This window comes from Pelophylax lessonae (assembly GCF_965119305.1).
Source record: "Pelophylax lessonae genome assembly, chromosome: 12".
Classification (NCBI taxonomy): Eukaryota; Metazoa; Chordata; class Amphibia; order Anura; family Ranidae; genus Pelophylax; species Pelophylax lessonae.
In genome coordinates this window covers 25568661-25581615 of record NC_138779.1, presented here as the reverse complement: position 1 = coordinate 25581615, position 12955 = coordinate 25568661, and the positions used below count along the sequence as shown (strand labels likewise).

At 43.1% G+C, this 12955-nt stretch overlaps 1 protein-coding gene across 4 annotated transcripts in view; it reads right to left on the bottom strand.

The window, feature by feature from the left end:
* Positions 1–12955, bottom strand: part of CLSTN1 (calsyntenin 1) — a 191454-nt gene that overhangs the window by 67836 nt on the left and 110663 nt on the right. For all 4 annotated transcript variants that reach the window (XM_082274509.1, XM_082274511.1, XM_082274510.1 and 1 more), the window contains 3 exons: positions 11834–12042; positions 5188–5337; positions 1204–1389 (listed from right to left, as the gene is read on the bottom strand). In XM_082274509.1, coding sequence (XP_082130635.1) covers positions 1204–1389; positions 5188–5337; positions 11834–12042 — 545 coding nt within the window. The remainder of the gene's footprint in view (positions 1–1203; positions 1390–5187; positions 5338–11833; positions 12043–12955) is intronic.

The following is a 12955-nucleotide window of genomic DNA, read 5'->3' as shown; positions in this document are numbered from 1 at the left end:
GATGCTTCCTGCCATTGTGTAACTGCCTGCCCATATGAGGTACAAGCAGACAGCTTACACGGACAGCCTGCTGTAGCCTTGCATTGCACCCACGATCTGCAGATCGCAGATGCAGTGCTTTCCAGGCTCCTAGTAAAAAAAAAAAAAATGCACATTTTGTAGCCTGCAAAAAGTTGTGCATTTTTTAATTTATTTTAAAAGATGAACTTATCCTTTAATGCAGACCTCGCATCAGATCGGGAAAGTCGTTTATTCTCTGTAGACACCTGCCACTCCATGAAAAAATGTTGCATAAAAATTATATATATCTATATCTATATATATATATGTATATCAAATTCTTTAGAAAAAAAAAAAAAAAGGGGGGGGGGTATACAACTCCTTTATAGTCTAAATTCCACCCATGTCATCTAGGTAAGGGTTAAATCGCAGGCCTGCTGGCCAGATCCTGTAAAAATGGAGTGTTCCAATTTTAGAACACACTTCATTCAGCACATCATGGGACCATCTTTTGGCAAGATTTGCGATACTCCACTTTCCCGGGATCTCACCAGATGGCCCATGTCGTCACCCTCACCTAGACACTGTAGGCAGAAGCTGTGGTGGTAAATATATACATTTACTTTTTTTAATGTTTGGAAAAATTGTTTGGAGTTTCTATTAATCAATTGGACCTTGCATTTTGAGGACCATTCACACCTCTACTCTGCACAAATGGCAATTACGAGTGTTGATGCACCTCATTTACAACTCAACCACTGTTTTGGTAACACGCTACCAAATGCCGAGGTACATGGCACTGGCAAAAATATAGCCTTAAGGACCTATTTAAATCAATAGGCTGGCTTAATGCAACACGTGTTAATATGCAACGTAAAGCACGGTAACAAACGTGAGTTAAATACGCAGCAAGGGATTGTTCTGGTCAAAATGGTCCATTAACACTAAACCAAATAACGTGCATGGTTCTACAGCTGTAACTAAAATTATTTGGTTGGGGGGGGGATAAGGGAATTCTCAGTACATTTTACCAGCCTACAAAGCTAGTGTTTCCTGTACAGTGTCCCCCCTCATGTGACATCTCTCCATCATGCCTCTTGCTGGATTACGTACTGATCATGTTCCAATCTCTGCAGTGTAAATGACCTCTGCTATGGGGTTCATCTAATACAAGGACACCAGATGGCAGCTTCAGACTCTTACCGCATAGTCTGTGGATAGACTTCTCCGAGTACGTGTCCCTGTCACAGCCTTTGCCGATGTGGCTGGTTTCCAACTGCACTGTTGCTTGAATTGACGTGATTGGTTCATCGCAGGTCTCCAGATGCATGCCAGGGAATAATGCCAGGGACCCAGTGCCAGGCTCATACTCCACTCTCTTACTGTAACCTGTAAATTTCACAAAGGAAGAGGGCAGCATGTCATCGTAACCTTAAAACTGGCAAACTGCAGCAATTTGTTATTTAAACCCCAGTTGCACAAGAAAGCTGATGTTTATTCTGCTTACATTTTGCCCCCCTGATCCCCCCCTTCCCCACTCCACATGCTATTTTTTGAAAATAAAACCTTCCCTTTTTCAGCGCATTATTTTAGACACAGCTATGTCATCAATGAGTGTCTGTGCTTCTCTATGCACTGCAAGCAGATGATGGCTAGTGGGCAGGGTTGGATGGGTGTTGTACAAAACTTCAAAGCAACCTGCCGCAGTACTCCTCCTAAGTACCCATAGGCCAGATGCAAGCAGTTGGATGGCTCTTGAGAGGAGTTATGCAAATATTACATCACCTTCATGGGCGGATGCCAGTCTGAAGGAGTGGTTCTAGGCAGACTGCCCTCAGTAATGCCAACAAGTGAGCCTCCATGATTAAAATAACTGAAATCCAATGAATGAAAGGGGCAGGCGAGAAATGGTAGGCTGCAGAAGTAAGGGCTAAATCATGCTTGACCTTTTGCAGCCATGAAATGAAAAAGGGAACTAAAAAAAGGGAATGACTTGCTGCAGCTTCTAATGCAGGCTGAAAAGCTCACTGTGTGCAGTAACTTTAGACAAAGCATTTTCATTACAAACAGCATGTACTGTGAAACACAATGGTAAGGTTAGAGTCCAGCTTTAATAGGAATACAAAAAAAAAAAAAACCACACTACATTCTCTTTTTTTTTTTTTTTTTTTTTTCTTTTCTTTTTTTTTTTTTTATTTTCTTTATTAAAGATTTTCAACATACAAAACTTTATTAATACAATAATATCATCCCTCCTTAAATGGGGGGATTTAAACTATATGCATACATCTCCCTTACTTTTTCCCCCTCCCCTCCCCTCTCCCCCTCCCCCCCCTTGCGGAAGATACTTAATGAGCCCTTATTTCTCCTTTTTTATACTCTTGCCATACTTCCCAAATCTCTATTCTATTTTCATACTCTTGGTCCTGTTCTCCCCAGGGTTTTAATAATTCTAATTTTCTTGTTGTCTCCACCCGTGATATCCATTCTTTATTTGATGGGGCTTCTGTTTTTTTCCAATTTAGTGGAATTAGGCTTTTCGCTGAGTTAAGCAAATGGGGGATTAGGGTTTTTTTATATAGTTTGATCGGCATTGTCGTCCCATGAAAAAGACATTCCCATGGGTCCTCTTTGACCTCTATATTAGTAATTCTTTTAATTAAAGAGAGGACCTCCTTCCAAAATACCTTTATTTTAGGGCAATCCCACCATATGTGTGTCATTGTTCCAATTTCCTGGCAGCCTCTCCAACAAAATCTTGAGGTCTCCGGGTGGTATCTCCCCACTTTATCTGGGGTTTTATACCATCTGGAGAGTAATTTGTAATTCATTTCCGCCGTATTGCTATCTATCGCCGAGTTATGGGCCAGCCTAATACTTTTATCCCACTGGGATCCCCCCCTTTGAACCCCTAATTCGTTCTTCCATCTCTCCAGCATTGGGAGGTTCCCCTGACCCTCCCCGCTATTCAGGATTTTATAAATATTTGAGATATTATTCTTATTTTTTTCGGAGATGCAGATTTGTTCATATGGGTTAAGGTCGTTTATGTCTCTTATTGGCTGGGGGAGGGATGCTACAAAATGTTTAAGTTGACGATACCTCCACTCATCCAAGTTCCAATTGATTTTCTTTATTTTAAGCTCCGATAAAGTATTTATTTTTCCCTTCTCCATTATATCTTTTAATCTTTTGTCTCCATCTCCCAACCAATTTCCGTGCTCTTTTCCTTCCCCTGGTGGAAAAAATTTTGTGTCTTGTAGTGGTATTAATAATGAATTATACTCCCAATTTCCTCTGTTGTATATTAAGTCCCATATTTTTAGTGCTTGTCGTGTAATAATATGTGTATCAGTTTTCAATTCTCTATATTTGGGTGGAATCCACATAATTTTACCTAGTTTAGTGCCACTTAAAGTGTCTTCCATTTTTACCCAATTTTTCCTACTTTCTTTTTTCCCCCATTCCATCACCCGTGAGATAATTGAGGCTTGGTAATATTTTTTAATGTCGGGTAATGCCAATCCCCCCTGATTTTTAGTTCTACTTAGTGTAGTGTATTTAATCCTTGGTTTTTTGTGCTTCCAAACAAACTTAGTTATTAGTGCCTTTAGTGTTTTAAAGAATGCTTCTGGGATCTGAATAGGTATCATTTGGAGCTTGTATAAGATTTTTGGGAGGATCGTCATTTTTATTACATTTATTCTGCCCATCCATGATATGGCTCTTGAGATTAGTCTATTTATTTCTGTTTTTATATCATTTAATAATGGGATAAAATTAGCTATATATAGTTGTTCTATTTTTGGTGTTAGTTTAATTCCCAGATATTTTAACTCGTCATTTCTCCATATGAAAGGGAATTCTGTTTTTAACCCATCCCCCTCCTGAGTACTCATTTTAATTCTTAATATTTCTGACTTTGTTTGGTTGATTTTTAGATTTGAGAGCTCTCCATATTGTTTGAAGATTCTAATTATGTTTGGCAGAGAAATCCTAGGGTTGGAAACATAAAGCAGCAGATCATCGGCAAAAGCCGCAACCGCACTACATTCTAAAAGGGGTCCACACATGTCCTATGTGTAGAAAAGAAGATTAACGAACTCTACAACCTAACGGGGTCCACACAGGTCAAATATGTAGAAAATAAAATAAAAAGCCTAGGCGCTGTGTGTGCCCACATATGCCCTTCATGTAATAGCTATCAATTTAAAAAGGTGGGCAAAGACACTGATGCCCAAAGATTAAAAATTATGTAACTCCATGTGGATATAAAACCAAAAGTAATTAATTTAAAAATACATTAAAAAACAAAATTTTGCTATAACCCCCAGTCCTTCCTTCCTTCCCTAGTCACCTAAGCCAATACAACCTAGAACCATTTCTAGGCTAGTAAAGTAGAATTCAATCTAGAAAAAAAAATAAATAAAAACAAAACACTGACAGGTGGGATTTTTATGACAGAAGCTCCATAAACACTACAATTCAAATCAATTAAAATTCAGAAATTGTTCCATCTAAACAGACTAGGGATGCACCAATCCGACTGTGTTGGACCAAATACCGATACCGATATCGGACGTTGTGAAATCGGCGATACCGATACCGGAACCGATCCAGAGCTACACAAAGCAAGCGGCTGCAGTACAGAGCAAAGCCGCTGCTTCATGTGTACGGCTCCTCCATTCACAGGCGGAGTGCATCTGATATCACTCCGCCTGTGAGCCGGACCTATACAGGAAGTAGCGGCTCCCATCCCATACTACTACTGCACCAAGTAAGGGATGGCTGAGCCGTTACCAAGCAAAACTCGGATCGACCATTGGATCGGTCAATGTTACCGATCCCCCGATCCATCTAAAATGGCCATATCAGCGCCGATATCCGATCCGAATATCGGTGCATCCCTAAAACAGACTGATATTCCATGCAATCCAATCCCAATGGATAATTAGACTAGATCTGATTAAAAACACTATGACATATGCAGTAATGGGACAGTAGGATTTAAAATGAGAAGTGGGGGGGGGGGGGGTTCAGAAGGACAGAATTGTACAAGGTAAAATGTGTGACCAGCTTCTGTCTGTGTGGCCAGTGTCTGATTCAATGGGTTGCACACCGATAACACAGAACCAAACAGAGAACTGCATCTTGATGTGAAAAGTAAGAGGACAGGTAATTCCTCACCTTGCCAGCTTGCTTTGCATGTTGGTTTAATGCTGATTTTGACCAATATGTCCTCTGTAGCTCTTTTCTTCCCACAGTCGTAGGCGGTCACTGTAAGCTTGTACTGGCGCTCTTTACCGTAATTCAACTTCTCTGTATTCTTGATGTAACCTGAAACATTGAGGCAACATGGCATCATCTTACCAACCATTAAAGTGGTGCAAAAACAAAAAAACGTCTAGTCTAAAATAACCTTTTTAATGTTTTCTAAGAGAGGTTTTAGATATCTAATACAAACATGTGTGAAATGGGTCAATACTCCTAGGCAAATGGGCTGAAATGCCTAAACAGGAGCCTCCACCAATTGAGCAAAAATTAAAAAAGTCAGCAGCTACAACAAATACTGTACCTATTAATTTAAGAAAAACACATACCAGACTAAGAAGTCCAGGGCCATCTTTGTGACGTAATCACGTACCAGCAGTATCCCCAAAGGCAGATTTAGGCTAATATACAGTATCTCACAAAAGTGAGTACACCCCTTACATTTTTGTACGTATTTTATATTTTCATGTGACAACACTGAAGAAATGACACTTTGCTACAATATAAAGTAGTGAGTGTACAGATTGTATAACAGTGTCAATTTACTGTCCCCTCAAAATAACTCAACACACAGCCATTAATGTCTAAACCGCTGGCAACAAAAGTAAGTGCACCCCTAACTCAAAATGTCCAAATTGGGCCCAATTTGCCATTTTCCTTCCCCGGAGTCATGTGACTCGTTAGTCTTACAAGGTCTCAGGTGTGAATCGGGAGCAGGTGTGTTAAATTTGGTGTTATCGCTCTCACTCTCTCATACTGGTCACTGGAAGTTCAACATGGCACTTCATGGCAAAGAACTCTCTGAGGATCTGAAAAAAAGAATTGTTGCTCTACATTAAGATGGCCTAGAATAAGAAGTTTACCAAGACCCTGAAACTGAGCTGCAGCATGGTGGCCAAGACCATACAGCGGTTTAACAGAAGAGGTTCCACTCAGAACAGGCCTCGCCATGGTAAACCAAGCAGTTGAGTGCACATGCTCAGCGTCATAACCAGAGATTGTCTTTGGGAAATAGAAGTAGGAGTGCTGCCAGCATTGCTGCAGAGGTTGAAGGGGTGGGGGAGGGAAAGCCTGTCAGTGCTCAGACCATACACCGCATCAAATTGGTCTGCATGCCTGCCGATCCAGAAGGAAGTCTCTTTTAAAGATGATGCACAGGAAAGCTTGCAAACGGTTTGCTGAAGACAAGCAGACTAAGGACATGGATTGCTGGAACCATGTCCTGTGGTCTGATGAGACCAAGATAAACTTATTTGGTTCAGATGGTGTCAAGTGTATGTGGTAGCAACCAGGTGAGGAGTACAAAGACAAGTGTGTCTTGCTTACAGTCAAGCATGGTGGTGGGAGTGTCATGGTCTGGGGCTGCATGAGTGCTGCTGGCACTGGGGAGCTACAGTTCATTGAGGGAACCATGAATGCCAACATGTACTGTGACATACTGAAGCAGAGCATGATTCCCTCCGGAGACTGGGCCACAGGGCAGTATTCCAACATGATAACGACCCCAAACACACCTCCAAGACTACCACGGCCTTGCTAAAGAAGTTGAGGGTAAAGGTGATGGACTGTCCAAGCATGTCTCCAGACCTAAACCCTATTGAGCATCTGTGGGGCATCCTCAAACAGAAGGTGGAGGAGCGCAAGGTCTCTAACATCCACCAGCTCTGTGATGTCGTCATGGAGGAGTGGAAGAGGTCTCCAGTGGCAACCTGTGAAGCTCTGATGAACTCTATGCCCACGAGGGTTAAGGCAGTGCTGGAAAATAATGGTGGCCACACAAAATATTGACACTTTGGGCTCAATTGGGACATTGTCACTTAGGGGTGTACTCACTTTTGTTGCCAGCGGTTTAGACATTAATGGCTGTGTGTTGAGTTATTTTGAGGGGACAGCAAATTTACACTGTTATACAAGCTGTACACTCACTATTTTCCATTGTAGCAAAGTGTAATTTCTTCAGTGTTGTCAAATGAAAAGATATAAAATATTTACAAAATGTGAGGGGTGTACTCACTTTTGTGAGATACTGTATGCACAGCGTTGTTTTTACTGTTTATTCATGAGAGTGCAATTTTGATTTCTAATAAATAGTCTTTGACAGTTTTACACTATGCGGAGCATGGGTCTCCTCCTCAGTTTTTCTTGGGGTGAGATCAGATTACCAGGTGTTTTGAGTGAGGATTTTTGGGCTTCATGTCCATGCAACTAAATATCTTAAATTGATTCTGGGCTCAGTCTACAACCAACTGATGATAGGTGTGCCATTGAGGTGGATTTTTATACCAACACGACTAACATGAACTTTCAATGATTTAGTGGGTCATGTTGTTCTGGTAAGCCATTTTGGTAAATGACCTCTGGTAGAGGTTGGCTCCCTGGTGTGGGGGGTGCACTTCATTGTGTTCAGGTGAACTCTGTGACTAATAAGTGGACTTTTAGGTTTACATACATGATATGCACAATATTCACATTGGTGCAGCACATTTAGTGCCGGTTCACACTAATATGACTTGTCAGGCGACTTGGCCAGTCTGGCAAGTCGCGCACCGTCGCGGTCCATTTAGTAGTACAGGAACGGTTCTAATAGGAGCGACACAAGTCGCTCCAACTTAGAAAAAGGGTCCTGTACTACTTCGGGACGACCTGGAGAGCCTTGCATAGACATTAATTTTATGAAGTCCGTGCAAGTCTCGCTGCACGCGACTTCACAGGTCGCCCCCAAAGTCGGAGCGACGTAGTGTGAACCGGCACTTAGTGTTCTCTGTGAATATCAGGTGGACTCATGTTTATATGCACGACAGTTCCAAATAAATTTTTTTAAAAGTGCAGGAAAAAAGTTTTTGTTTTGCCATCTTCCTACAGCCTTAAGTATTTACAGGTCCTTCGGATCCCCCACAGCTCCTCGAATATGGGAGCAGCCTGTGACTTCCTGATGACTCATAGCCGGTCCCCTACTTGTGAATGTGTGAGGCATGGACAGCTGGGTAGACTAGTCATGTAGCCTCCTGGGACAAACATCATAAATCCCAGGAGACTACATTCAAGGAGGAGGAGTGAGGCTCAGAGCCAGCAAGAATCATCCTTGCCTAGGCGAGGAATAGGGAAAGGGAAGAAAATATGGTAAAGGTTTTTGTTTCCCCCCCCAAAAAAAGCCATTTGTTCCAAAGGTAGGGAGGAAGGGATCTGATTGCTTGATAGAAAAAAATGTGACTGAAGGTCTTCTTTAACTAGAAAACTAAAATGACTTGATCTATATGCCTGCCCTCCCTTAAAAGTATAGGGTTAACTTTTTTTTCCAGATTCATACTAACCTAGCTGGATGCAGCATTGGTTCAATGCTGCATCTATACCCGAATGCCTCTAATGGGCCATACACACTATAAGATTTTCTGAAGACTTTTTCCTTTAGATTTACCAAAACCATATAATATGAGGTCAAACCTAAACACTTTCAATTTGTATGCAATCTGGCAACCCTTGCACTACATAGAAAAGGTAAATCTGAAGGAAAGTCTTCAGAAAATCTTATAGTGTGTATGGCCCTTTAGACTGAGAACCAAGTGATCTAACACCGCAGATCACTAGAATTTCAAAGCTCACCAAGCAGAGAGCTGCTGACTGGCAACGGCTCTCTGCTCTGCCCTCATCTCCTCCTAACTGGAGCGCTGGGTTGTGGGAGTGGCCAGCTCAGATGAGCAGGGCTCTGGTCCAGACATGTGGGCGGATCATGACTCCATCGTCGCTATCTTGCCCAAGCTAGGCCCGGCTCTATGATGTAAGCAGACAGCGGACTTCAGCCCGCAGTCTGCTGAAAACAGGTCACGGGAGTGCAGAATGAACCGCACTTCTGTGATTCATAGGAGAAGTACAGCCAAACAAACTATGGCTTAACTTATCCTTTAAAGTTACTGGAGGCCATGCTATCCCTGACTCCCTCAGCCAGTGTCAATTATAACATGCAGGTTCGGATTCATCAGAACCCCACATACATTATTGGCAATGTCTGCATTCCCAGAGAAAGGGGTTTTCTGAATCTACATCAAGAAGTCAATGTAGAAGCAAACAGTGCAGCAGAGATCTTCTGTAAACTTCATAAGAACATGGGATAATTATTACTATAGACATATGTTCCCTTTTTCACAATACAGGTCGGGATTTACATTACAGGGCGATCCCGTCACAAAGGTCATAGCAAACAGACAAAAGATTTGCAGAGCTGCACTGACACACCACATGGAGCTGGAAGGTTCTGCATAGAGGAGCTTAGTGTGTGAAAGGCTTACATGGCACATATAATACACTATTATGATGTTTGTGGTGCGGGGAAGGGTGTTTGCTTTATAGTTACATTATAAATCCTTTACTTAAAAAAAAAAAACACATACTACCATCAACTTCAGTTACCAAAGGAGCTTACAGTCTGATGTTCCTTTACACACAATCTGGATGGAAATTAACAAGTAAAAAGTCATAAAGCTCAAGAGGAACATACAAGGTGTGCCTGTAAGAAGTATCTCCTGTTGGAAATGAATCCAGGACTCAGGGCTGCAAGACTACAGGAGTCACTGCAACATGAACATCCCAGAATATCTGTCAGGACGGTCCTAACTACGGCCATTGTTCAAAAGGAACACAAGCTTGTCATACTTTTAACCTGGACAAATATGCCAGGTGTTCATATTTCCAGCATTTACATCAGCTCAAAGTGCCTCACAATACAATGCCTGCACCCCCCCCCCCATATTAACAAATGCACAGAATACTTCTGGGGTCCCCCCCCCCAGCGCTTCAAGCCCCTCCTCTTCATCGGGTGCCCCCACAGAAAGCCGCTTTTAGAGACCCGCTACAGCGTCCATTCACCACAGACAGCGGGACTCGTGCTATCAATGTGTCCAATGAGAGAGACAGCAGCTGGATCGAATCAGGCTGGGGGGGGGGGGGGGGGCTGCAGAACAGAAGGTTTTTCACCCTAATGCATTAACCATTTGAACTGCTGATAGGTTAACGGTCTTCTAGCCAAATCTAAAGTGTAGAAAGGTTAGAACCTCTGCCAGGCTTTAACTGGCTGTGTCACCATTGGAGACATTTCCTCTAACAACCAGGTGACACAGACAGGATTTATATAGTGCAAACAGCTTGCGCAACAACTTGCATAGCTGATCTTAAAGAGGAAGTAAACCCTCCTCTTGACACTTGTACCTATAAGTAAGCCTATGATAAGGCTTACCTATATGTACTGTAAATATCTCCTAAACATGTACCGTTTAGGAGATATTTACCTTACATGCAGCCAGTGACGTCACTGGCACATGCGCTGTGAAGGAACGGCCGCTGGTGCCGTTCCTTCCGAGACCCATGCCGTGACCGTCGGCTCCCGCGCGCGTGCACGGGAGTGACGTCACCGCGGCTCCGGCCGATCAGATGGCCGGATGCCGCCATCCCGGAAGACGGGCGACTGGACATGTCGCCCGTCATACAGGTAAGCGGATGGCACGGCGGGGGCTCGTTCTAAGGTAAGTATTTCATAATGAGCTAGTATGCTGTGCATACTAGCTCATTATGTGTTTCTCTTACAGGTTGCAAAAAGAAGAGAATTTTTTTTTTCAGGTTTACAACCTCTTTAAGTGTTCATTTAATGGCGAATACTCTATTATAACATGAGGAAACTAAAGCTGAATTCTTGCTACACGCTTCTACCCAGCACACATCTCCATATGATTGCAATGCTGAGCAGGCTGTAAAAAGGCAGAAAACTTAAATTCAAAATGTTCTACGACTCTTTTTCCCAACATCTGCTGTTGACTTTTTTACAGCAACTTATTAAATTCAATTGTAAGAAACTCCCAACATCACCTCATGCAGAATCACATGCATCACTTGGTATTTACCATCAGAACCTGACAAACACAGAACGGTATGACACCTTCTGTCACAATGGACTGTGACTGTAAACAAGGAACAGAAGGCAGGTTTGCTTTGTCAAGTTCAGTCTTTCAAACAGAAGGAAGTGATCATGAGGAAGAAATTGGACTGTAAGGGATACATGTCTATACTCCTCTATTCTGAAGCCGCTCCTGTCCGGTCACATGACAGGCTTCCAGCGCTGGCTTCAGTGTAGAGGAGAGGCAGAGACAACGGCTGCAGAGCCTGGGTGGTGACATCACCTATAGGCTTACTATGGAGTAGCCGTTGTCAGCTATCCCTCCTCTACACTGAAGGTGGCGCTGGAAGCCAGTCATGTGACCGGACAGGAGCGGTTTCAGAATAGCGAAGTATAGGCATCTTTTCTTTTAGTCTTAGACTGGGGGTCGGAGTAGGTTCAGGTTTAGTTAAAGTGGTGTTCCAGCCTCCCCCTCCAAAAATTAAAAGTCAGCAGCTACACATACTGTACACAGACTGTAGCTGCTGACTTTTGATATTAGGACACTTACCTGTCCTGGAGTCCAGCGATGGTAAGGGAACCCAGCAGTGAAGCCTTTAAGAGTAGGACTAGAATTTCACAGTAAGTACCTTTCCCATTCTATCTGGGGAAAAAGAAAGACACCAATGACGGTGAACTTACCATCTTTGTCAATGGTGAATGGTACATCAGGAGTCACTATCTCGTAGCTGCAGATCTGGCTGAACTGAGGAGAGCAGTCTGCGTCCACAGCCTCCACTTTAAGGATGCTGTCATACTTCTTTCCTTCGATGACCGTGGCTTTGTACGATTTTTCCTTGAAGACTGGAGCATACTCGTTCACGTCATTCACTTGGATGTGTACAGTCGCCCTGCAACAAGGCAATAATGCATGATGAATGAGAAAACCTGCACACTCGCAACTGGGGTCTAATAAGTGGAAAGAAAATGCTGGGGAGAATAGGAGTCCTGCTGGGACGGCACAACAACTCTGCCACCTCTGCAATACCCAGACGTACCAAGCCAAGTGTACAAAAGCTCATTCGTTTGAAAAATCAAGACTCCCTTTGAGTGATCCTGTCACGAGAGTTTAAAATATGTTATGTTTGACAGCTGGCATCTCCAGATGACTGCATACACCTTTCTCACCGAAACTGCTCCTGTGCCCGAGAAACCTGCCACCCGCTATACAAGAATCTAGTTTAGAAGATCATTTCCAGTGCTTTGGAAAGCCTGCTGTCCCCACACTGCAAAGCACGTTACCGTGCAGAGGGCTCACTGACTTTTATGCTGTGCCCACTGCGGTCAGAAGTTCCCTTTACTTGCCTAACCTGATCTCAGAGCCCGAATCTGCTTACAGAACATTTCAGAAAGCTCATGAATGAGGCAGTGAACTAGATATTAGCGGTGCACCAAAATGAAAATTCCAGTGCCGAAACAGAAAATTCAGGATGCATTTGGCTGAAAACTAAAACCAAAATGTTTTTTTTTTTTTAAATGTTTACATTTAACCACTTGCCGACCAGTCACGTTGACTGTACTACGGCAAAGTGGTTCGTTATCGTCTGACGACGTAGACCTACGTCACCAGACATTCCCCTCTCTCGGCGGTGCGTTCCCGCTGTATTCAGTCACAGCGGGAGTCGGGCCAGGGGAGGAGCGGCAGTGATCACCACCGCTCTTCCCCGATCGTCTGGGAATCGAGTGTGAAGATCCGCCTGCTTGTGTAAACAAAGCGGGCGGATCTCCTAAGTGACAGGCAGGGTCAGATTGCAGGGTTCAGCA